General features: G+C 40.7%; 1 protein-coding gene across 2 annotated transcripts in view; it reads right to left on the bottom strand.

Moving 5' to 3' along the window:
* COL5A1 (collagen type V alpha 1 chain) overlaps nt 1-26,798 on the bottom strand; it is a 255,317-nt gene that overhangs the window by 144,372 nt on the left and 84,147 nt on the right. For both annotated transcript variants that reach the window (XM_040324092.1, XM_040324091.1), the window contains exons 5-11: nt 17,527-17,658; nt 16,520-16,663; nt 15,207-15,467; nt 13,181-13,351; nt 10,296-10,355; nt 5,437-5,478; nt 4,267-4,329 (exon numbers count right to left, since the gene is read on the bottom strand). In XM_040324092.1, the coding sequence (XP_040180026.1) occupies nt 4,267-4,329; nt 5,437-5,478; nt 10,296-10,355; nt 13,181-13,351; nt 15,207-15,467; nt 16,520-16,663; nt 17,527-17,658 (873 nt within the window). The remainder of the gene's footprint in view (nt 1-4,266; nt 4,330-5,436; nt 5,479-10,295; nt 10,356-13,180; nt 13,352-15,206; nt 15,468-16,519; nt 16,664-17,526; nt 17,659-26,798) is intronic.

Genomic DNA, 26,798 nt, shown 5'->3' with positions numbered 1-26,798 from the left:
ATTATTAGGCAGACATACATGGTGAGTATTTTACACACCCTAATAGCCTTAATGGTCATCTTAATAAAGATAATGGCACTAAAATGATCATGCATAATGCAAAGCTTCTGTTTCTTTGTTAGTTTATCCATCTTATTTTGCTTTGCAAATTAACCCGAATTATCTCTGGAAATGCAGCAAGTGACCCTGAATTCCATGAGCCAGGATCACTGCAGAGACTTGAGAGAAATGAGGTACAGCAGATCTGAGACGGTTGTTGCTCAGCAACTTGATTTTAGTCTATGCATAGCAAAAAACACCTCTGGTCCAAAATTTATGAACAGAGAAACAAGATCAGAGTGAATCAGAACTATAAACTGTTTTATTGTATTCTAAGTAAAGCTCTGTTACACTTACAGGAAGTGATGAGAAAAGCTTGTATAGGTAATTCCAGCAGTCACAGTGACTCTAAGCTTACTGTATGGCTATTTGCCCTGCTCACTGTGTATGTCGCCTTAGAAAGGGGCCTAGATAATGCTAGTTGTGTCTTATCAAGGGGGGAATAAAAGCTACTTCTGGCAGAGATTAGGGATGAGCTTCGTATTCGAGTCAAACTCATGTTTGACTCGAACATCGTATGTTCGATCGTTCGTCGAATTACGAACGTTTTGGGGCATTCACACCAAATTCGAGTAACGTTTCACAGCCCATAATGCAGTGCATTGCTGGCTGATGATTGGCCAAGCATGCACTATGACCTGCATGCTTGGCCAATCACAGCTTGCAAAAAACGGAGAGCCAGGGTGGCGTTGGCCAATTATGGGTCAGGGGGTTTAGTACACGCCCCACACTAAAAAAGGCCGCCTGCAGGTAGGCCTTGTGTAGTGTGTTGCAGTGGTTAAAAGAGAACAGAGAGAGACAGAGAGATTGTCATGTTTTGCAGGTAGATAGAGCAGGCAGGCTAGTCAGTTAAAGGTACAGTGTGTAGAGGATATATATGCATCCCAGGTGTTGTGTGTATATATATATATATATATATACACTGTATAGTTTAGCTAGATCAGCTCTTCCTAATTTACTGGCAGGCAGGTGATTGTGCTAGCTGCAGTATTTTCACGTGGTGTATTGCCTGTGTCCTCTGCAGTGTGCACCATAAAGCTATGTGGTGTGTACTGCCTTTTTCCTCTGTAGTTTTCACCTAAAGCTACTTGGTGTGTACTGCCCGTGTCCTCTGCAGTTTGCACCTAAAGCTACGTAGTGTGTACTGCCCGTGTCCTCTGCAGTGTGCACCTAAAGCTACGTGGTGTGTGTACTGCCCATGTCCTCTGCAGATTGCACCTAAAGCTACGTAGTGTGTACTGCCCGTGTCCTCTGCAGTGTGCACCTAAAGCTACGTGGTGTGTGTACTGTCTGTGTCTGTGCTATTTTTCTCAATAATTTTCATCCATATTTCAGGGACCAGACATTACATTAAAGCCGCAAGCAGTTTTACTTTTTTCTTATAGTAATCTCATTTTGTGCAGGGACAGTTCTAAACATGTGCCACTTCACAGGCATACTATAGACACCCAGCAGGTACAATATTGAAAGGGATTTTTTATTTTATTTTTTTTAATTTAAGCATCATTAAAATCACTGCTCCAGAAAAAAATACAGTTTTTAAAACTTTTTTTCCTTTGACACATGTTCCCTGGGGCAAGACCGGGTTCTCAAAGATGTTTTACGACAATAACTTGCATATTAGGCTTAAAAATTAGCACTTTTGAATTCGAACGTTCGAGTCCCATAGACGTCAATGGGGTTCTAAATGGTCGCGCGAATGGTCGGTCCGTTCGAAGGTTCTGGTGCGAATCGAACGGGGGGTGTTTGGCTCATCCCTAGCAGAGATGGCAGTCTATACAAGAACAGCACCAAGTTTTACAGTAAAAATGGGGAAAAGATGTGTCGGGCAAGGCAATTCAGCAATAATCAGCAGATGAATATCTGTTAATGTGCATTTACATGGATCACAAGGTGCTGACATAAAATGAAAACAATCCATGGTTAGGTGGTTTTCTGCCAGTTAATGAGTAAACAGTGTGACAAAGGCCAAACCCTTCTGTGTTAAATGGACAGACTTAAATCTTAGTGTACAAAGTGCAGGCATAGCAAGAAACAAGAGGAGGTAATGTGATTGCCTGGCCTCTACTTGGACCATAAGGGGCTCCACCCCCCTAATCTCTTTGCTCCGGCCCCTAATCTCAATGTGGGACGCCGGACACATAAATTTCTACAAGCTTTTATATTTTTAAGCACATGATTGCAGCTTGAGGCTCCAATTGGCTTAAAAAAGATTGGGCTCAGGGCACAAGAGATTCGCTAATGTCTTCCTCCTCCTCCTCCACCTCCTGGCCAATCAGGACAGGAAGTGGGTATTAAGACCGGATTGGCCAGGAGGAGAAGCCGGGGAAGTTGCATGAAGCCACCCACAACCTGGTTGGGGGGTAAGTGTGGACCTAGTGGGGGGTTTGTTTGCCCCCCCCCCCAAATAAACCCCCAGCCACCACTGTATCATATTAAAATAACTTTTTGTATTTATGTTTTTTTCTTGTTTGTCTGTATTGTAGCCAGGATAGACAGCTGGGAAAAGTATCCCTGCATTGAGCATTCACCATCCCAAGCCAACATCATCTGTTGTTAACACAAAGAGTAGTGCAAGATATCCATTCAGGAGAAAGGAAGCTGGCAGATAGCATACCGTGTTTTTTTTTGTTTTTTTTTGCAGTGCAATGACTATGTGTCACATACCATAAATCAGAGCAAACCAGATATGCGAGTACTGCTGTCTGATATTGAAAAAGACAAAATCTGATGTCAGCTATACTGGAGAGTAGCCTTTGCCCTTTAAACAACGCCAGAAAATATTCATTGGATTCTGCTCATGTAAACACTAATAACAAACCCCACTTTCTCAGCTACCCAATCTGTCCTCATTAGCCCCAGTCTATTCTCTCACCTGTGTAGAGGACTGCTCCTTTGTATGAATAGCACTTGCTCATTATCGCTCGTTTGGGCAACACCTTCCCACCTACAGTTTCATTGTCTGTTACATTACAAAATTTTAACATTTTGACGCTTCCCCAAAATGTTATTACCTGTGGGCATTATATAAATATGAATAATTACACACACACAAAATGACCTCTCATTGGCAGAGTGAACTCATTGTGTTCAGGAAGGGGTTACATAATTTTCATGACTTCTGACGTCTCATTCTACAATCCCCCAGAGTCTCCCAGCTTTGGCTTACAAAGAAGTGGAACCGCCCTGCAAGCAACTCTTGCTCCTATAATAAAATCCAGATGGAGAAGTAGTAACGGATGATGTCATGTGTTTCTGCTACGCTCTACTGGGAAAACTAACATAGTTTGTCTCCTGTATGGCCGTCATCTCTCCTCACTGAATCAGGATGTTGCCCAAGTTGCTGAAGCAAATTGTTATCCTGACAGTCATTTTGTTACATTGTATTACTGCTATTACACAAATATGTGCTACACAGAAATGGGTCACCCATTTCTTTAATTAATGGGTGAAGAGGAACAGACATGTAAACTCAGTGTGCCTACCATCTGCACTTGATGGGTAGGCAAAGTGTGAAGTGTATTAGTGAATTTCAACGTTTTTGCATGTGAATATTGAGAATTTCAGAAATGAATTAAAATTCTATAGACAATTGTAGAACAAACCTAATTTGAAACGGTGCTAAGAATGTTAAAAATCTGCTAAATTTTAAGGAAAGAGAGACACAAGAGGCTCCAATGTGAGTGGTAAGTTTACCTTATAAAAATTACTTTGGATGTCAGGGTAACTGCACATTCCACTTAATTGTTTGCTTATTACACATGTTTAGTGAATAAGCTGAATAAACTGATATATATTTGTATGAGATGGAAAAATCATGTGTGTGTTTTTTTTACCACTGTTTTTATTGCACATAGTAATCAGAAGGAAGAAGCCACTCATTAGCTTTCTTTCCTGCGGAAGGCTCCTCTTCTGACATTATTATCAGTTGCTCTATCAGCCGACACATCCTTTAGGTTGTAATATCTCTGGGACTCTGGATGTGACTTTGAGGAGAGTTGAAGCAGACAACTCACCACTAGCATTCCAGAGAAATATAAAAGCAATGGTTAATTTAACCTCCATAGGCCATCCAAAATTGCCATTCTAGGTGTACTGACTGGCCAAGTTCTGCTCCTTTACTTGCTGGTAAATATACTCATAATGCAAAATGAGATTGGTACATACCCTCTCACCAGGATCACCAGATGGACCAGGGGGGCCTGAGGTTCCAGGAGGACCAGGATATCCCTGCAGGAACACAAAAAAAAGGTATTCATTACAATAAGATCAAAATATCTGACACAAGAACAAAGGAGCTCCATTAGTAAGTGGTATTGCGGAATCATCAAAAACTTACTAAAGAGACATCTGCATACATTAAGTCAGATCAACCGTTTAACTGTTGAACAGTTAAAATTTGCTGCTTACTGGGGTTGTACCTGAACTAAAAATCATAAGTTTTGGATGGACAGTTGAAAAATGAATCTATATTCAGGATGTATCTAGGCTATAAACCAAGGGTTCTATGTGGACAGTTAAAAATTAATTCTATATATAGACTTTATCAGTGCTATAAAGAATAGGATCTTCATGAGTGGATTGAAAAATCACTCTATATTTAGGATGCACTGTCAACTAGAAGATTTGGATAAACAATTGGATAATTGTGTCTATATTTGAGCCGGAGCTCTTGAACATAGTTTTTGATAGGTAGTTGGATAAATCGCTATGATTTAGGCTGTATCTGGGCTATAAACCAGAAGTTCTGGATGGACAGTTAAATAAATTGCTCTACATTTACGCTGTGTAGTGGTCAGTTGGATACATGGCTCTACAGTTAAGCTGTGTCTGTGCCAGGATCTTTGGATGAACTGTTAAATAAATATTTAGGCTTTATCTAGGCTATAAACTAATGGGTATGGATGGAAAGTTAGTTAAATGGTTCTATCTTTTAGCTTTTACTCTGCTATAAACCAGCAGTTCTGGATGAACATTTGGATAAATAACAGTTATAACCGTTTCATACATCAGTGGTTATGGATGGACAGTTGGACAAGTGGCCTATAGTAAAGCTGTATCACTACTTTGCACCAGTGACTCCCGATGGACAGTTAAATAAATAGTTCACTAATTAGGCAAAATCTTGGCTAACACAGCTCCACAGTTCCACAGTTATGGATATACAAATGACCAGACATGGGAGAATAATTTGCATTGTTGTCCTGTTGAGGAATAAACCTCTTGTGTTTTGGATGGAAGCCATGACATGTAAATAATTTCTGTGTTAAGAAAGCAGTCCTGGTATTTTATGTTTAAGCTATGTAGGAAGTAAAAAACAGGAATAGAGAAACTTACTGCTGGGCCCTCTGGACCGGGTGGGCCTTCAATCAGCATTCCCTGGAATGAAAAATCAAGACATAAGTGACACAGGTTCATCACAGATGCACCACTACCCCCATCTGCCTCACTGATGATATATTGAAGTCATTTTCTACTATAAGCCCCCTTAAGCCAAGATCTCCATTATAAGCATCTTTGGGACTGTTATGACAATCTGCATTGTAATTACGAGTTTAGTCGATTTTCAGGGTTGTACAAAGCGATGGGAAGAGGGGATAAGATAGTCAGTCACTCTGAAATGTTGATGTAAAGCAGATTATTTCCTGCTGTGTATTATACTGCAGTGTACTGAAGAGAAACACGCACAAATCTCAGTGTTCAGATTAGTATTCACACACAGTGCGGCAACCTGCAGCTTCCCTGTTCCTCATACCGCAGACATAAACCAATCTGCTCCACAATGTGCAAATCCAAGATAGGACATTTATTAGCTTATTCCATGAGTATTACAAAGAGCAATGACAGTTTTCACACCGCTACAACCAACAGCGAACAATTGGTAATTATTTATTAGTAGTCAGATCACTACAATAATTAAATCTGATTGCCCAGTTCCACAAATTTTCTACAGACTTCATCTCCTCATTAATCTGCTGTGATCCTGTTTAGCTTAGGCCTCGATCTCTATAATACCCCAGCAAGCTGCTGTTATGGTAAAGCTGCAAGTCATGGATATAAACATCCATGTTTCGTTTATCAGTGCTGTCCTGGAGGAGTCCGCTGAGAACCAACACTTGTATAAGCAGTGGATGGCAGTATATTTACCTTGCAAAGTGAGGGGTAAAGTGGATCTTCCCTAATTGGCTCTTTTCTAAAGCCCTGCACACTAAATCATTACACTCTGCACTGCCTTGCAAAATATCCCTCAAGTGTTTGTGGAAACTTTGAGATGTAACCAGTAAGCTTCATTAGGGTGTTTTATCAAGCAGGAAGAGCAAGTTTTTATCTGTGTGCTCTTATAAAATGCTGAAACATGCTGTATCTTCTTTAACATCCATAACCCCACCACGTATCCATCTATGACTGCTGTGTGGCCTTTGTGGTATATACTATAGAAGGTTACACTTCATACGATTTGGTATCTGCGGTCGGTGATGGAGTAGTGAAAGTGAGTTTTTTTTTACCACCTGTCAATGTATCTGAGATTAGCAAAGCAAAAAAAAAAAGACTGACACTTCTACTTTCTTCTTTTGCTACCTGCCACTTCATGTTACCCATGAACAAAAAGAAAGCCAAAGCCTTTACTCTCTGGTGAGATGGTCTACATCCTTCTGTGTTTAATGGGCCATGTACAGCCAGCCTAGTGCAAAGGAAATGATTTGAAAATTCTTTGGGGTTCCTTTACTATAAGTGGAGAGCGCAAGATCTGGTGCAGCTCTGCACAGAAGCCAATCAGCTTCCAGTTTTTATTGAAGAAGTTGAAGTAAGAAGCTGATTGGCCAACATGCACAGCTGCAACAGATTTTGCACTTTCCAGTTTTAGTAAATCACCCCCTTTGGGTTCCTCTACAACTTACAGTATTCCATAAGGCAACATTGAACACCAATTAAACTCCAACTTTAATTTTGTACATAACTGATGTTAAATAACATTTACCGAGTTGAGGCAGTATTTTATGTATGCTTATATTAGGAAACTAACACTGTGGTTCCTTTACGAAAGGCAAATTCACTTTTAAGTGTAGTTGCACTCAGTTTCTCCAGACCTTATTAAATGTGGTAACGTTCTGCTGATTTCCATCATCCAATCATATGCAAGCACATCATTTTCCTTGAACCTGATTGGGTATTCTTTACAAAGATAAGCTTTACCACATTGAAATTCACAAAAAAAAAAATTGTGCAACTCCACTAGTAGAGTGCACTGTCTATTTGCCTTTAGTAAATCCACCCCACTGTGTGTCAGTGTGTGGATTCTGTGTAAGCAGTTAGAAAAATTGCAATAACTGTGTCTTTATTCCCAATATGTTTTACTCTTAGGGACTGTGTCGGCTGGCTTTTGTTCGCTTCTCTTCCCTAATAAGCAAATAAGAATGCAAAAGCAGCTTCAAATAGTTTGATACAGCTTCCTCTTGCTATAGTTTCAATTCCCACAAAATCTTCAATAGATCAGAAATCTCTGACCTTCCACTGGAATTATTCAGTAAATGTAAAGCGCATTTGGCTGTACTTCGCTTGTGGATCACAGGAGCGCTGTAAATTCTGCACTCCTGTGATCCGTTTTCAGCAGACAATGGGCTGAAGTCCACTGTCGGCTGAAATTACAGAGCCAAACCAGGCTGGGGAAAGATCACAACAATATGGTTGGGGTCCTCCCACAACCCTAAACTTTCTTAGGCCTCGTACACACGGACGGACAGTCCGCTGAAAACGGTCCGCTGGACCGTTTTCAGCGGACATGTCCGCCCGGAGATTTCTGTCTGATGGTTGTACACACCATCAGACAGAAATCCGCGCGTAAACAATACGCAGGGACGTGGCCGCGACGATGACGCGGCGACGTGGGCGGCCCTGGAAGTTCAAAGCTTCCACGCATGCGTCGAATCAGTACGACGCATGCGAGGGATGGCGGTCGGTCGGACGTGTCCGGTGAGTCTGTACAGACGACCGAACGTGTCCGACGGACAGGTTTCCAGCGGACAGATTTGTTAGCAGGCTAAGAAATTTTTGTCCACTGGAAACTGTCCGATCCGCCGGACAATTGTCCGGTCGGGCCTACACACAATCGGATTTGTCCGCTGAAACTGGTCCGTCGGACCAGTTTGAGCGGATAGATCCGGTCGTGTGTACGGGGCCTAACAGTCACAAAGCTATGTCTGTTGGTCAGATACATTGGGTTTATGATACCCAAGCTTACCTAGTTTTCTTGTGAGTATACTATTTAATGGAATAATATTTTATTGAGGAATATATATTAAAGTGGTGCACTCTATGCTTGTTTAATTGTTAAAGTTTACCGAGGATTTCCCATCTAGGAGAGAGATGCAAGGCGAAATTCCATTTACATACTCTTTTTTTTTTTTTTTTTTTTTACTTTATTGAATGCATAATAAGGTATCCTTTTACAATTCAGCACAGATGGTAGTTTGCTAGATTGTGGAGGAGTTAGAACCTCTTACAAGCTTTAGTCTCTCCATTTGTCTTGGTGACGATGGGAAATCCAACATTTTGAATCCAAAAATATTAGGTGAACGCCTAAATAAGAAATTAGGGTTTATCTTCCGATGGGGACAGCTATTTAGTTGAAAGAATGTTGTGCATTTTAACCATTCACTACTGTATCCCAAAACTAATATATATACTGTATTTATTGGCGTATAACACTCACTTTTTTACCCTGAAGATAGAGGGTAAACTGTACCTGCGTGTTATACGCAGGGGGCCGTGGAAGTTTTTTTTCCTGAAACTTCCCTCTTAAAGTTAAAGTGCGTGTTATATGCCTGTGCGTGTTATACGCCGATAAATACGGTATATAGTCTACAGTATGTGTACACTTTAATAACCTATTTTTTATTCAATATTATTGGAAACAATACCAGTTTGTAGGTGAGTTTTAAATGGACTGTATGGAGTTAGATTGTGTCACATGTATCAAAAACGTCTCAAATAAATTTCATAATGTTTCTTAAGTAGCTGCCAAATACACTGCAGTAATCACTTTTCTGAAAAAAGGTCAAGATTAATAGAAGAACTTCATCAGTGGAGGTATGCATTTCGGACATACTTCCGTTTCCTCCATTTTCAGTAAAGAAGTTCTAGGCTGGAATAGGATCCCTGAAAATTTCAGACCTCCTTGTAGAACAATCACTTGAAGATGCTCGTAGTTGCAGTGAACACTGGACCATCTCCTAAGTGGATGCAATGTCTAATCACAAGAAAAACATCTGGGTCCCTGGCCAATATTTATCCTTCTCCTGATGCTGTTTGGATTTTCAGACATCTGGAAAAACTATTGACATACAAACAGGAGCAGAATGTTTACATTGGTGTGGTAGGGTTGTGTGTATGGGGGGGGGGGGGTCATCAATACGGGTTTAACATCATCATTACCAAAGAGATGCAAAGCCCCCACTTTTTACATCAGTACTGCAGAACTTTGCAACTGTTCTGGAGTTCTTTAACAGGTTAGCAGAAATGGGCATTGACCAGATGTGAAACGTTATCTTTAGTGCAGGAGTATTACCTTCACTGACCAAAAGAGGGTACTGTTTGTGTGTGTGTAGCCCAATCACTTCCAGCAAAAACCCAACATGAAAAATTTGTGAGTTGTATAATATCTTTTTGTCTCCTGTCATTGTTTTAATTGAGAATCTACAATGTTTTCAATATAAAACCAGGCTTTAATAAACATTTAAATTTTACATACTGAACTAAATCAGTAGGAAACCCCAACATTCAGTCTAAAGACATTCCTATTGTACCAACAAACTATGTAGTGCAAGGGCATACCTGACTGGATGTAAATTTAATAGACTGTTATGGTGGGCACTTGCAATACCTACTTTTTTGGCAAACCTAAAAGACAATGTAATGAATGTGTGCAGCCAGCTTAGATGAGAACATGTATGCATCTTGACGAAAGACGAATGTGTACTGCATTGCAGTGTTCTACCAGAAATGGTACATGCACCTTATTGGTGTGTTTAAGTGCATGAGGCAACTCCTTCAAGTGAACAGGCTGCCTTACTGCAACACACATGCATAACTGCACCAGAATGGCGTGTATGGACCCCTTGTGAAACAAGTTGCCAGGTTAGCAAATATTATTTTAATTATTATGTACTTTAAAAAAAAGAATTAAATAGGAGACTTACAGGTTCAATGATGGCTGGCTCCCCTTTCTGTCCCTTCTCACCACGAACACCTCCAGAAGTCTGCAAAATACATTCTGATGTCATACAGATAGCAATCAAAACAATAAATCTCAAGGTCTGTCTTACTGTCCGGAAAAAAAAAAAAAATTCAGTGCAATTCACATACGCGTTAAGACTCAGGCTGGCTCCCAAGGGCGCACTCTCTACTCAGTCCAGTCTCTTTAAAGTGGTATTAAATCTAAAACCTAAAATGTAATATAAAGTGCTGTCCTAAATGACACAGCTATAGATCTAGAATCTTTTAAACTACAGTATTTAGGAACTATGTTCTGTGCCACTACATTTTGATCCTAAAGTAGCACTCCTGAGCATCATACCTGAAGACGCTGTACAACCTTTTATTAAATTAATACTAATACATGTGCTTTTCTTTGCTTGTTAACTTATAGCACAGAGATGGCTGTCTCCCTGTCCCCCTACCATGTCACAATGGCAAGAAGCAGTTTATACCATACTAGAGAGAGAGAGAGAGAGACTAGCCTACCAGCATAGGGGCTGCCCAAAATAATTCCAAAAAGTGTAGTCTCCCTGCTTATCATTCTCCATGTTGGCCTCTTCATCTGTCTCTCTTCCACACTAGGGACAGGACCCATACAGTCCTCTGCAATACTTACCTCCATGTCAGTAGTTATCTGCCACATACAAGCAATTGTCTATTGTATGCTGTGCTATATGGGGGCACAGAAGAAGTCCCATTGGACGAAACATATGTCAGGTTAGGCAAAGAGCATCGGTGACATTGGAGCCCCGTGGAGTGTGCTGGATGAACAAGTGTTTCTATTTAAGCCTATTTTTATCAATTTTGCTGTAAGGAAACTCTTGTGTGCTTTTAAACGAATGTTGCGCAATGAGTCTATCTTCTTCTTTCAGATGCTTTACCGTGTGATCAGACTCTGGAGTGGAGGGATATAGCTGTGGGGAATATATCTTTGGAATCCAATCAAGTCGGCTGAACAACTAAGGCGGTTATACCCGTAGTGAGGGGTGTATTCTCACTAATGTGCATATAGACATTGGGAGGTCTTAATAACTGGTAAGCAGATATATTTGCTATATCTATCCTGGGGGGAGCACTGGGTGAGTGCACTGATTGAAATTGGATCGATACATTTTCAAGTTCACTTTATGGCTTTTCACTTTTATTCTAATTGGTGGACTTTATGTAAATAAGGTTAAGTTTGACACGTTATTTGAATGTACATATTAGAGTACACCCACTCTGGATGAAGGAACACAGGGGCACCTTGGGCCAGCAGCATTGTCATTCTGGGGGGGAGGAGAGTGTTGTTATTACTAATATTATATAGGATTTATACAGCACCAACAGTTTGCGTAGCGCTTCACAATATAAAGGGGGGCAGTACAGCAACAATACAATTAAATGCAAGAGGATTAGAAGGGCCCTGCTCTTGAGAGTTTACAATATAATAGTGAGGGCCAAGTGTTAGATGGAATAGCAGATACACTCACAAATTAAAGCCAAACTCACATTACAGTTACGCAGGAAGTTACAGCAACAGTTTTTTTTGTTTGGGATAATGGTGAAGTATGAATAAATACAAGCTGATCATTGCAAGCAATCCCGTCAGTGGTAAATGTTTTGTCTCAATATTTTAACTGCTACATTTGCTGGAGAGCTTGTTCTGTTGGAAAACAACAGAATTGACTTGACAGTCACAGAAATAAAGGAAAAAAGCCTTAAAAAAAACAAAAACAAATGTAGCCATCACATCTTAGAATAGGTAAGCTGCAATATAATAAATGTTTGCTTTTGAGTTTAATACCACTTTAAATACTCAGAACATGAAGGCAGAATGATGCAGAAAAGCACCAATATACACATATATTCCAATGCTAACAAATGATGAAAAATACACCATACTACCGCTCAGCCACAATTATTTAACCACCGACAGCTTAATTCAAGACCATTGTTTATCTCATTTCATTAGCATTTAAAAGTCGGTGTGATCTATTAGGCAGCTCCCAGCTGTTATATCTAGGAGTACCAGCCACACGCCATCTATATGGTTGGAGATAAGCTTTTCTTGATTTTACCTTGTAAGTTTGCATTTGTCTTTTCATTTTATGCTATTAAATATCCACTAATATTGCACTTAGTTGGCGCCCTCTTGTGTCTTTTCAAGAACTAGTCTGAGGTGTTGACCTGGCCTCCAAATTCTCTAGATCTAAATCCATCGAGCATCTGTGGGATGTGCTGGAAAAACAAGTACAATCCATGAAGGACCCACCTCGCAAATTAAGGGACTTGAATGATCTGCTACTGACAGCCTGGTGCCAGATACCACAGAATACCTTCAGAGGTCTAGTGGCATCAATGCCTTGACTGGTCTGGACTATTTTGGCAGAAAAAGGGACTGTTTTAGTGGCAAAAGGGGGATCTAATAAATATTAGATGGGTGGCCATAACGTTTTGGCTGATCGGTGTATGTCTACTACAATATAGGGCACACACAACTTAAATAAAATACAGATGAGTCACAAATCCAAAAAAGGGTTAATACTTTTTTCTGCATGAGGGGAGGGGGGACACTCCTAAATCTCATTGCTTTAAATTAAAAAAAAATTCCTAATCTTTGGCAATTACAAAGTAGGAATTGGTTGGTAAACACATATTTTATTATTATGCATTTCTGCTCTGATTTTACTTTCACCTAGTGCAATGCCACCTTCTAGTCTGCAGGTGTCGCTCATGACCTTTATTTCTGTTCATATATCACAGGGATCACAGATGCAATGGAGATGCATTGAGTGATGATTCAGTGACGGCACACATTTTCAGTGGAAGACTAACTTGTAGTTACCTCGTAGTGTGGCACAATGACAGCCGATTCTTTCAGATCCTCTTCTTGTTTGTCCACATCGTAGTCCAGGTCAGAATAAGACTGATCGTAGGTGGCTATGGTCTCCTCTGTAAAATCACCATCGACATTTCCTTCATGTCTGGAGCTTCCTGCACCACTCACCGATGTACCCTAAGAGGAGACAAGAGCCGCAATTAACCAAGATGGACAAATTATGATTTCTTGTTTTATCTCCTAAAAATGTTTTGGTCATTCGACTTTAGTAAAAGAAGCATGTGGGAAATGTGTCCAATCAGTTGCAGGCACTGCATGGGCAGTTTGACAGCAAGCCACGCTAGCTGTCAAGAATACAGTAGCAAAGCAAGGGATTTTTCCCATTTACGCTGTTAGCATAGATGGATGAATGGGCTAGAAATCTACATACATAATCACATTAGAAAAGACACACTTAGGCTGGGTTCAAATATGTGCGAATTGGATTCACCACATCCAATTCGCATAACATGCGAATGTGACCTTCTCTCAATGGAGCCCGTTCACACATGTCTTAGGCAGCCGCGGTGTGGTTTCTGAAAGGGTCTTATGCATTTTTGGGTGCAAATTCAGGCAAAATTTGGACCTGAATTGCACCTGAACCAGTGAAAAGAAACGCACCGGATCCCAGGTTTAAAAGCAGCCGCACAAATGTGAACCCGGCCTTACTGCTGTCCTCATTGAAACTCCATTATTAAAAGCCTCAAACTACTATTATTTTCAGGATCAATAACCCATGCATTGACTTCTAAAGTAAAAAAATCAATAAAAATGTGTGTGCAGTTAACTCTGATTTGTGTGATAATGCCTCCAGTGAGCTGAAAAATAATGCTTAAAATAACTCACAGTATTGAACATATTGCATGCCTTATGTTCTGGTGAACTGAGCCAAATATACCTTCAAAGTTGATGAAACAGCTGTAAATACCCACCCCACACAATGCGACACGTAAAAGGGAAGCTGCAGTTTTGGATAACATTTATGGATTTAAAGTGGAACTTTAGTCAGAAAATTAAGTCATACTAGATCACTTCAGGCTGACCCCTTTTGCAGGTATAGCAATGTAAAACATTAAAAATCCAGTAATATACTGTCTCACCCTGCTCTGCACATGCTCAGTTGCTCTCTATTTTTAGACTTTTCTGGCACTGATGAGTTTGTAGAGGCCGATCTGCTAACAGCCTTAAAGCGGAATTAAACCCTGGTTCTTTTTGATCTTCAACTGCCATGGTGTTGCACATGTGATCACTTATGACACCAGCCATTTGACAGTTTGGTTGAGCACACTCCAATATTCCAGGATGCAAATCAAAATGGCAGCCTCCAGCAGGAAGAAACAAGACCAATTCTGGAGGCAATTTACAGCACCCACTCATTTTGGTAGCACATTTATTAATGTGGAATGTATGTTTCTTGCTAAAGAATGTTATTTTTTATCAAGTTGTTATAGGTAAAGTTCCGCTTTACATATCTCCTATGAACCCTTGGAATCTGGCATCTCTGCCCTTCCCACAAGGGTGAGATCCTCCAGCAGTAGTTTGTGTCACAGCCCCTCCCACATTGATTAAAATTGTGATATTTTCCCACAGTAGTTTGCATCTCCATCCCCATCTACAGTAGTAAGTAGGATCACTCTCATAGTTGGACTAATTTTATTTTTGAAATTATACATATCACAGATGGCTGAAACTAATATTTGGATAGGGAAAATATCCATGCTGGGGAGAGCCGACCCTTAAGTTGCAGTGAATAGCTTGACTAGAAAATCTAGATGATTATTGTCAGTGACAAAAGACGTTACGGTTTATTGGCTTAATATGAAATTAAAGTTTATTTAATGTGTTAATTTAGAAATGATTACTACCATGATTTTCAGTTTCCCTCACTTGCTGTGTGAGATACGTGATGATTATATTTTGTATAAGACCAATGAATGAACCTTGCCAAATATGCTGAATTGATCAGACGCACAATTGGGACGGACACACTTACGTTGTTGACTGCGGTCACAGTGCTGGTGATGACCTCGACAGTTCTGTCAATGGATCCTTCATCCACGTTGGTCCCCTCCTCTCTTTCATCCACCTCAGAGTAGTTTACATCTTCGTCGGGTTGTGGGGAGTAGTAATCCTCATGCACACCATAGTTATATTCATATGTTGTTGGGCTGGGGTTGGCTTCACTGTTCTCTTCAATCCTAACTCTTGCTGCTTCAGTAATTACAACTGGAGCTTCTGTGGGTGCTGGGGTCTCCTAAAGGAAGAGAACAATCAGTACATATTCTTCTTCAATCTAAGCCTGGTAATGGAAAAACATTATTTTTTTTGATCAGCCAGCATTCTTCAAAAAGAGGAAAAAACAAAACAAGTGTAAGGCTGACCGCAGGTCAGCCTGTATTTGTAGGAGGAGTCGGGAGGTATTTAAACCCACCCTCCTTCCTCCTTCTGGGCGACGATTTTCTTGTGTCCCACCCACCCATCCCCTTTTTTCTTGCTATTTCTTCTTTTACTTCTACTTGGGTATGACCCCTTTTAGGCATACCGACCACGTGACCCCGGCACACCTCAGGTCAATTTCCCTGTTTCCCCTCAGACCTTTCCCTAGCACGGTTACCTGAGACTCTGAGTACAAATGGATTTTCCCCATCCTCACTAGCGAGGTGGATGGAGGAATACTCCTCGTTGTGTTATTGTATTCTGACAGCAGGACTCCTCCTCAGAATACACTTTTTAGCGCTGCAGCTGCTGACTCCTAGCAGAATAGGTCAAATCTCGATCCAGATTCTGGCGTCCATCAACCACTTACAATAAAACATAGTCTTTTTTTTTATTTTATTTTCCTTGCATGTGAAGTTTCACCACATTCACTAAGCCAACTGAACATTTCCTTGCAAAGTAAACAGCCTATTTCCCTTTAGAAAATCAAACCCAATCTGCACTTTTTTACATCACATACAGCATTTCAGCCCGAGTGTGCACATGATGTTGGCTCTGTAGATTGTCTACCTACATTTTATAAAAGTAGCATAGTGCATGTAAATATTGCTCAAGATAACTGATGTTTCATAGCAGCAGAGATGTCTTTCAAGTTATAATTTTCTACTTTATCAGACACTCAGATAAGCTCTGAATTCTGGCCAGAGTGAATTCTGTTTATGGCTACAAAACGTGACTTTTTATAATGTGATTCGAACATGATTTCAGTAATTTATCTGGGTTAAATAACAACACGTACATTAAATAAAGAGAGGAAGCTAAGGAAAATGTCAAGTGATATGGGGGGGGGGGGGTTGGGGGTTGGCGTACCTCTTCAAAGTCTGGTTGCGGTCTTACTGCCTCCTCAACATTGGCTTGTGCGGGCTTTACAGTTGGAGTTTTATCGTTCTCTTCTTCATAGTATGGATATTCGTAGTAATAGCCTTCATCTCCTTCTGCAGCCTCAGGGTATTGCTAAATATGAAAAAAAGAGTGTCTGAAATAAGAGGTGCACCTCCAAAAATCCTGTGCCCCCTGCTGTACACTTTGATCAACTTGGCATAATCTTGCAACTTAATAGTGTTGTGTATGAAATTTAGAATCTCATATTCAACCCACCAAAAGCCTACTATCCCAGCCAAAAAAGTTTCAACACAAAAATAAAATTAAGCCATTTAATTTAGGAATATATACCTTAAACTTAACTTTAAATGTAACAGCCATAAGCTGCTAGCCACAAAAAGTACCCCTGCTACTCGCCCCACATCCCTACCACATTAGCACTATCTCTACACCATGTGTCACAGACACTACAATATTACATAGCAAGCAATAAACCAAACCACTCTGCTCCATCATTGATATACCTTATAAATCTAAAGTGGGAATAGACAATGTTCATGTTGCAAAGTGATGGCCAGTAAATAAAATAAAGCTGCGGACCTCAATCCAATCATGTCTAAGCAAAAATCCTGTTTGGTTTTTATTTCCCTTGTGTATGACTGGGTTTTCAAAAGTGAACATAGTATCATTAAGCTAAATTATCATTATCTACAGTTTTAGTGAATCGGCTATTCTATCATCGGACATTATTTACCGAGATTCTACTACTTTATTCCATGCAACAAAGACCCAACAACGCCAATGAATACAGAATTGTGGTCAACAATGAAATCTGGAGAAAAATACAAACAACCTTAAAGTAATTCACACTTCAAAAGATGATATATACAGGTCCTTAATTTTTCTATGCCTTTGAGATAGGATCTAAATGGTAAACCCCACTTCTCATACCTTTCATTCTGCCATGCTTTCATTAGCCATGCTTTGGTACTTACATACTCATCCTGGTTGGGGTCCTGAGACTGGGGGGTATCAGGGACAGCAGTGTCACAGTCAGGACTGTAGTGTTCACAATAATCAAAGGCAGCTCGATGGTCCGGAACAATAAGGAGTTGCTGAATGTCTCCCTAAAAAGACAAAAGAGATGAACAGTGAGGCATGGAGTCCCACCATGCAAGAAAATGAAGGGTACTTACAATAATCTTTTCTCATCTCATACACAAATGTATTATTTTCTAGCACATCTAATTATGTATTACATTAGTACCAATACAAAAATGCAGCATTCTGAATTGCAAAACCAATGTTCATTTGATGATATATGAAGATACAGCACAGTAACTCCTTTAAAAAAATGAACATGAGTGTCTTCACAGATGGCTGGCTAAATCCCCCATTGCACTGTCCCCCAACAACTCAAGCCTGATACAAGATGCACATGGGCCAGCATCCGTGGAAAAAAAGGCTGCAAGTGTGGGGGCCCTTTGTGAGTTTAGATACCCTTAATATTTTTATCCCAGACTCCACACCTTGCAGTAACAGGTGAGTGATTAAAAATGAGACATAAAGAGGGATCCTTTTTCTAGAAACATAAGCCTAAGGCTAGCAGGCAGTGGGATCTTTTACAACTGCAGCCCCAAAAGTGAGGGTTTACATGCAACCTTGTGAGGGCAGATAAGTTGATACACCTTACCAAGGTGAATGGTTTAACTCATACAAAGTAAAATAATGCAAATGCTAATAAAATTGCCTATTAAATAAAAACCTAATCCTTTCATCAATGCATTGAAAATTGTATTCTCACAGATAGTGAAGTCCAAAATATGAGGTTAGCTAGCGACAGCAAAAGAAACTGGACTGATACCCCTTAATGAAAGTGGGTACATGGTTTTAAAAGAAAATATTTCAGCATTAAAACTAAAAAAAATGTGTTTAAAAAATATCAGCCAACTAAACTTGGCAAAAATGTGTGGGAACAGATTAGGAAAACCAACTGGGTTTTAATTAGGTATATCATGGCTGTCAAGTTCAGGTATAGGATTTTCTGAATTGTTAGGCAACGGTTAATTTTGTTCACTAAGCATAGTCTTGGCTGAGTGTGACCCATAAAGGCTGAAGTTAAACAGCTCTCTTTAGATCAGACACATGTATTAAACTACGACCCCTTTCCTCCATTACAGTCACACACAAGGAGAGAAGAGCATGGAGGATGAAGCCAGCAGTGAAAACAGAGGGGAGCAGTTTTTCCAAGCTCCTGTGAGCTCTCCAAAATGTTGATTAAACAAACTTGGTCCAGAGTGAGCTCTCAATTAGGCAGCTTGCCTGGAACTGAGTCACAGCCTGAGTGACACACAACAGCAGACTTATTTTCACAAGGAATTCGGGTTTCCAGCAATGTGTCAGAGCCAGCACAACTCTCCCAGAAATCTGGCCAGATGGGACACAGACTGTACCATTTACAGACTGTGACAGAAGGTGGAATAAAGTGTCACCCACAACTTGCAACCTTATCTTTCACTAGACCGTTATATTGCTATATATCCTATGGTGCAGCTGTTTTGGTTATTCTGAGGTGTGACAAAAAGAAAACAAAGTTCAGCCCCTTCTACCTGTGCAGAGGTAATGTACAGGGCTTCCCTTGGAATTGAAAATTCCCTGGATGTTAAGTTGACATAATAGGTTAGCACACAGGACAGGTACTACAGCAGTAAGGGCTCATTGTTGGCAGGGTCTGCGCACTAGGTTTCACTTAGAACTAAAATATCACTTTGGGGGGGCTAACCTTTATATGCATTACTAGCTAAACACACATTAATGCAGCCCTGTAATCATTAAATTGCCAGAAACATCATTTTTTTTTAAAGACAAGTATTATGAGTACCTAATTTGACTTGGTATCAGAGTCTTGCAGAGCCAGGACTGGGAGAGAGAGAAGCAGCACACAGCAAGGGACATGCTGATAGAAGGAAGCAGAATGATAGATGAGCTCCTCTGTGTGCTGCTTCTACTTTCACTGTCCAGTCTCTGACTGAGGAAGGGACAAGACCTGTCAGTGTTACTACAATAGAGCAGGTAAAAATCAGGTCTTCTGCCTTGCCAGAGAGGGCTGTGCTGTGTGGCAGTGTTGTGCAAATTGCAGCACTAGATGGACATAAATGCATATCATTTGTCAGGGAAAACAGATCCCTTCTAAGTATTTAATCTATGAATTTAGGCATTTGCTTTAAAAACAGTTAACTGTGCGTTTCAGATCTGCCCAGGTACCTGAAGAAAGTGGAGGGCCCTCTTGCGTCCTTTTAACCCTAGAATCGGACTCTACTGACATGTGTTCTGAATCTTTGCTGTCAGTTTCTGTCCACTAAAGCCTCGTACACACGGTTCGATTGTCGTACGACGGAGCGCCTGATTTTTGTCAAAAGCGTGTGTGCAGGATTTTGTCTAGCATACTAACTATCTGCAAATTGTCGTTACACAAACACAAACATAGTGACGTACTACGAGAGTATAAAGAAGAAGTTCATTTCTCGACCGCTACCCTTTGGGTCCCTTCTGCTAATTTCGTGTTTGTAGAAGTTTGGTGAGCGCTTTCCCCAACTTAGTTGGGGGAGGCGATACACTTTGGTGGGGGTGGGTCAGCCACGCCTCTTAACCACTGACCTCTGGGGACCTGCCTTCTGACCTTTGACCTCTGGGGGAGGTCCCTATTCCAATCCCTGAGTCCTAGCCTTATTATTCAAGGGGAAACCCTAACCCTAAACATAACCCTAACTCTAAGTTCCAAACCTAACCCTAACCGACCTTTGACCTATGAACTTTAACCCCAACTATAAGTGCATCTCCACTTAGTGACTCTCCCCACCCTAAAACCCCTACCTTTCCCAGATCCCGATCGGTTTGTCAGGAAAAAGGGTAAAAAAATTAATTTACGGCTCGCTCACTCGCCCTATAGAAACTTATAGGTCAGTTTGGGAATAGGCAGTTACATAAAAAAAATTAACAAGGGACACCAACATAGTTGTATGTTTGATCTTAAAAACTCAGGAAGAATGGTGTTGTGGTAAAAAAATAAAAAATAAAACATAATATTATTATTATTTATATCACTACAAAACAAATGCCTTTTAAAATATGTTTAGCATAACTACATCAGTATCACCAGCAACGCAGCTTCATTATTATCCCATTAAAGAAGATGAGCATGTGCACTGCATTTTGACATTTCATCAATTGCCACGTCAGGATGTTAATTCTAGATTATGAACGGTAGTTTACAAGACCAAACTCTTCCGGGTTGTTCCTGGATTCTGATCATACTTGTTTGTACTTTCGACATTTGTGTGACAATTTCTGTACTGACCATCCGAAAATCAGACGTTGAGCTGCTGTTCGTCAAAATTGTACTAGTCTGCCCATCCAGCTCTACAAAAAATGAAAGGAGCATACCAACGCTAAGAATTTCGTGACAGGCCGTCGCATGACAATTCTCTTCCGAAATTTGCATCGTGTGTACAGGCCTTTAGAGTTAAAAATGAATTGATAGGTTACAATTGCTTGTTGCTACATAAGAAGCAAATATAGAGCCAGCAAATTAACTTCAAACTCATCTGTGACTTCGATCTGCATGAAACTCTAATTTTGTTCAGCTGCAAGGACATTAAATATTTCATATCTTGATGGTGCAGGTATGTGAAGAGCCAGATAAGGGCCAACAAGAACATACCTCAAATAGCTGGTTAAATATATTTATGCTGAAAGGCGAGTCTGGGGGGTGCAGAAAGAATCTTTTTTAACAAAGGCCTTTTATATCTCTCTGCATACTGAAATGGAGACATCATACTTCATAAACACCCATTATTCTCCCTGTAACACAATGTATAACACATGGACCAGAGGCACTCCCTGGCAGAAGCCAGATTACTGCTCATGTAAGCAAAATTCTTCTATTTGATGAAATATGAAAGAAAAAAATACATCAGCCTTGACGTAATTACAAGTGTAAAGGTTCTTACATGCTGGTACTATATTTTGCTATGTACAATGGCCAAGCTGCCCCGCAAGAAGTCTTTTTGCTGACAAAACCGGTCGGGCTGAGCTGCTTGTTCTTGCCATCGTGCTTTTTACCTATTTGGATGTTTATTCGGCCGCATTTTTGTAACAGAGGTATGCTGGGCTGGTAGAGTGGGCACAGGCTCAGCACATCCCTACTAATGCAACATATACTGTGTTACAGTGTGTAATAACATGGGACAAGACACTGAGGGACCCTGTATTTTAATTACTGCAAACAGTGAAGGCTCATCTTAAAGTTGGGGAACTGCCTTAATGTTACATTTTTCACATGACCACAGTCTCCACCTGGTCCTGGGCATGGATGAACGCGCTACTTGATGAACGCGTGCAGGGAGAAGTAGGTCCCACCCACACGCAGGTATATATGTGGTCTACATGTGTTCTACATGGAGTGGCCCTACTGACTTAATGTTCTGCGTATTCTAAAAGCGCATAAAAAGTCATGCATACCAATAGAAGGCTTGACCCAATAGAAGGCAATGGGACCATTTCTAAAAATGTATGTAAAACGCACGTGAACTGCGCATACAGGAGCGCTGTGGCCAAAAATGCAGTGCAGCAGTGTGAATCTGGCCTTAAACAAACATTTATTTATTTTTTAAGTGCAAGCAATTTAACCACTTCAATGCCGGGCCTATTCTGGCACTCCTCTCCTACATGCAAAAATCATAATTCTTTTTGCTAGAAAATTACTTAGAACCCTCAAACACTATATGTTTTTTAGCAGACACCCTAGGGAATAAAATGGCGGTCATATTTATCTTGCACGGTATTTGCGCAATAATTTTTCAAATGCCTTTTTTTTTTTCGGTTTTATGAATTAAAACATAACAAAACAGTAAAGTTAGCTCAATTTTTTTGTATAATGTGAAAGATGATGTTATGCCAAGTAAATAGATACCCAACATGTAAAATTGCGCACACTCATGGAATGGCGACAAACTTCAGTACTTAAAAATCTCCATAGGCGACGCTTACATATTTTTTTTACAGATTACCAGTTTAGAGTTACCAAGGAGATCTATTGCTAGAATTGCTGCTGGCGCTCTAACGCACGCTGTGATACCTCACATGTGTGGTTTGAACGGCGTTTACATATGTGGGCGGGGCTTATTTGTGTGTTCGCTTCTAAGTGCGAGCTACTTTTTTTATTTTTACACTTTTTAAAAAAAAATATTTTTGTGATCACTTTTATTCCTATTACAAGGAATGTAAACATCCCTTGTAACAGGATTGGTTCGAGACAGGTACTCTTTATGGAGAGATGCAGGGTCAATAAGACCCCACATCTCTCCTCCAGGCTGGAAAGCATGAGATCGCGAAAAAAAATTCACTGATCTCATGCCGACAGCCGTGATTGCTTCTTTGTTTACTTCTGGGTACCTGGGCGTAACTTCATAACGTCACGCCCCGGCCACCGACAGCCATAGAGATGACTGGTGACCATCTGGTCACCAGTCATCTCTATGCTTTCTATCCAGCGCCGGCAGATCATTTCTCCGGGTCCCTGATGGCACGGGAGAGCCCAGAGAAGCACTGGATGACGGCGGGAGGGGTGAATGTTCCCTCCCGTCGCCTATAAGAACGATAAAGCAGCGGAACTGCCGCTATGATCATTCTTATGGTGTGCAGAATCGCCGGCTGAAAAGATGGATATCTGAATGATGCCTGTAGCTGCAGGCATCATTCAGATATCTCCACTGAAAGTCCAGGACGTCATATGATGTCCTTGGGCACAGCATCCCCATGGGTCACATCTATTTCCTGAACCAATGCTTCCTCAGCGTTGACGCAATCATGTAGCTCCTGGTGTCTTTGTAGTTCTTGGCTGTGTATACAAATGTTTAAGGGCTCATTTAGGTTTGTGGTTGTCATTACCAACCTTCTGAAAAGTGCCCCACAGTGGATGCGGATGCCTTTTCAGAGGCATTTCACGGGCTTCAAGGCATCTTAGAGGATTCCTACTTTAACCCATGGAAGCTGGCAACACACTGCAACCCCAAGCATTACATGCAGTTTTGGGGTAGTTACGATGTGACTCCATTCACTTGAATGGGCTGCTTTTGGTGCCAGCACTGCCTGCTAAACGTTGTATTGTATGGTAAATAAGGTTATACCCATTTTCAAACTTATTTACAACGGCAGGGCCTGTCCTAAAAGGTTTACTAAGATCTGGCAGCCCTGGCTTGATATTGCTGACTCCTTCTGGAATAACACTCCGCTCTCCCAACAATAGTGGGATTCTGTCCTCAGTTTGGAGTGCTGCGTCTGTAGGATGTTGAGTGCCCGGTTGTTGGCTTTGTGCTTTTTCTAACATGGCCGGGGAGGTGGGGTTTGAATGGTTGTTCATCTGCTGGGACCAGGTGTGTGTGTGGGTGTGATTGCAGAACAAATGTCTCTTTACTGCTTATTGCTCTAAGTCTCAATGAAGTTGGGCTCTGTGAGGTCCACATATTTTACCCTTTTACACCTTTTGTTCATGTTTTCCTCCATCATGTTTTCCTCCTTCATGTTTTCCTCCATCAGGGTTCTTAATACTAATTAGCCCTGCCGGGCTACTGTTTCTATACAAAGATTGATGCCTGAGATTTATCCGTTTACGTATGCCTGTACAATAATTTTTTATTTTATTTTTTTTAAAAACAATAAACAAATATAAAAAAAAAAACATGATCAGTGATAAATGTTTTGCCGCGTCACACAGAACTGTAGTTGCCCATGTTGTTATCAGAGATCACTCCCTTCTGCAGTCTCCCACCTTATGACTTGCTGAAAAGTTACAGTAATGCAGTCTGCTCACATCAGGGTGATGAGACTGAGGAAATGATTCCTTCTGCCTGTAGCAGACTGAAGACATTATCTCATCCTAGGCAAAATTTAGGCAAACCCTAGGCAAGGGATTTATTCAGACAGATGTATCAAGATACTGAAAGGCCCACTTTAAAAGTCTTTGTAAGGACTTTTTTTTTAAAAGTGTATAGCATTACAAGTAGTTGAATTATAGCTGTAGGCTTCTGCATGATGAAGAAAAAAGCAAATATCCATCAGAAAGCTATCCTTAGAAAGTAGTAGACATCAATGACCACTATTGTGCTTTTCGTAAGGAAAAAAACTATTTAGGCCTTATTCAATCTTTTGTTCCTACTTGTGGATGGCCAAAGTCTGGTAAAATCTCAGGCCCCGTACACACGGCCGAGGAACTCGACGTGCCAAACACGTCGAGTTCAGGGATGAAGCCGCCGAGGAGCTCAGCGGGCCGCCTTCTCCCATAGAACAACGAGAAAATAGAGAACATGTTCTCTATTTTCTCGACGAGTTCCTCGGCGGCTCCATCGGGCCAAAAGTGTACAGACGACAGAGTTTCTCGGCAGAATCCGGGTTTGACCGAGTTTCTCTGTGAATTCTGAGGTGAAACTCTGTCGTGTGTACGAGGCCTGAGAGGTTCCAAGCTTTTACCTACTCTGTCTAAAACTAAATTAAAAAACACTGTGGCTCTAGTTGGGTTTTAAGATCTTCTGAAATCCATATAGTGGTTGTGGAAAGATTGTACATAGAAGTGGAACTTCCTTTTCATGCCCTGTAAAATAGTTTGTAAATGGCCGTGACCTTCTTCTGAGTCCAATTCAAATCAATGTTTCCCTTTGCAGCAAAAACATTAAACTCTGCTCTATAGACTAATGGTGAACCTCACAAGGGCTTCATGCTTCCTACCTGTTTACAGAACAGCCACTCCTACTGCAAGCCTGATTTCATCTTTCAGCTAGCATTGGGCTCAAGAAAAAAAAAACACATTCGCAGAAATACATAGGTAAACTAAGGGGGATTTTAAAGATTTGAGTACCGGTACTATAAATGCCATGTTCTTTGAAGCTAATACAGTATATAAAGTACTTACACGAAGCAGAAAACTACCAAACATAGCCCAGCAGAGGTGACTCAGAATATGGAAAACAAGTTAGAATGGTACCCACAAAAACAAAGTTCTCACCTTCTCCAGCCTGTACAATAAATCCTCATTTTAATTTTCTGCAGATTCAGGGATTTTCAGAAAAAAGGAGACAAAGACGGAGGGGGGAATGTTGACCTCAGGTCTGGGAATATGCATGTAACCGACACCAAATACAAACCAGATGGAGAGAGAACATTAACTATGGAACCACAGAGTTCGCTTCCTACAGGAGACGAATGACAAGTTTAAATTGCACTCCTGTTAAGACAATATTAGCCCTTTCCAGTCCTCCTCCCTTCTGCTGATGTAAGGGGAATGAAGGCTTATTTTCTTCTGAGTTACTATTATGTTTTCATCAGCAAGAACAGACAGAAGTCTGCACAAACTATTGGATTACCAAGAGGAATACGCTGCGTTCATTTGAGGTAGCCAATGTGGCGGACGCTGGGCTTCAATTATAAAAGGCAATTTATCTACACATTACTGATTAGGGAGGAAGTTCATGCAAAGACAAACTTAAACTATCTCCCTAACAAAAATGAAGGTCAGGTTCAGAGGAAAGCTAAACAAGATTTCCCCAGGGAAAATAATCCTTCCTGACCCAACAGAGAAGATCAGATGATGAATTTCCTGGATCAATGTATATTTACATACCGCATCCTATAGTAACTGTGTACAAGTAGATCATCTTTTTTTGGTATTAATACTGATTTAAGAATAACAGCACAGCAGTAATTACACATCAGTTATAGAAGATTTGTACTAAAATCTAGTCTGACTTTCAGAAAAAAAATTGTGTAAAAATAGTTCCAGTAAAGCTAAAGAGCCACAACTCCCTGTTTGAGACAATGAGGCTGGTTTACAAGGGAGTTTAAAATCTTTACTACAGGGCCAAAACAAGGGGTGGGCAAGAGAAGTGGCTGCCCAGGTGAGGTGGGGGAGCACCACATAGAGATGGGGAGGGGGATTTATGTTGGAAGGGTAATTTGGGGCGTAGTAGGGACTAAATATTGTTTTAGGAGGGGGGGGGTGCCAGGAGTGGTGATTTAGACAGATTTGTGTAGGGGATTTGGGGAGAATTTGTGCTGGGGGGGGGGGGATTTTAAGTGGAGCGAGATAATGTCTACTAGGAGGGGACATTTTAGGGATAGAGGATTTGTGCTAGGAAGAGTGATCTTTTTTGGGAGGGTGGATTTGTACTTGGAGGAGGGGAAATTTATTGCTTAGGGGTAAGCATGCAGATCAGTG

This window comes from Rana temporaria, chromosome 9 (genome assembly GCF_905171775.1).
Source record: "Rana temporaria chromosome 9, aRanTem1.1, whole genome shotgun sequence".
NCBI lineage: Eukaryota > Metazoa > Chordata > Amphibia > Anura > Ranidae > Rana > Rana temporaria.
Note: the sequence above shows the minus strand (reverse complement) of the source record. Positions and strands in the feature narration are given on the sequence as shown.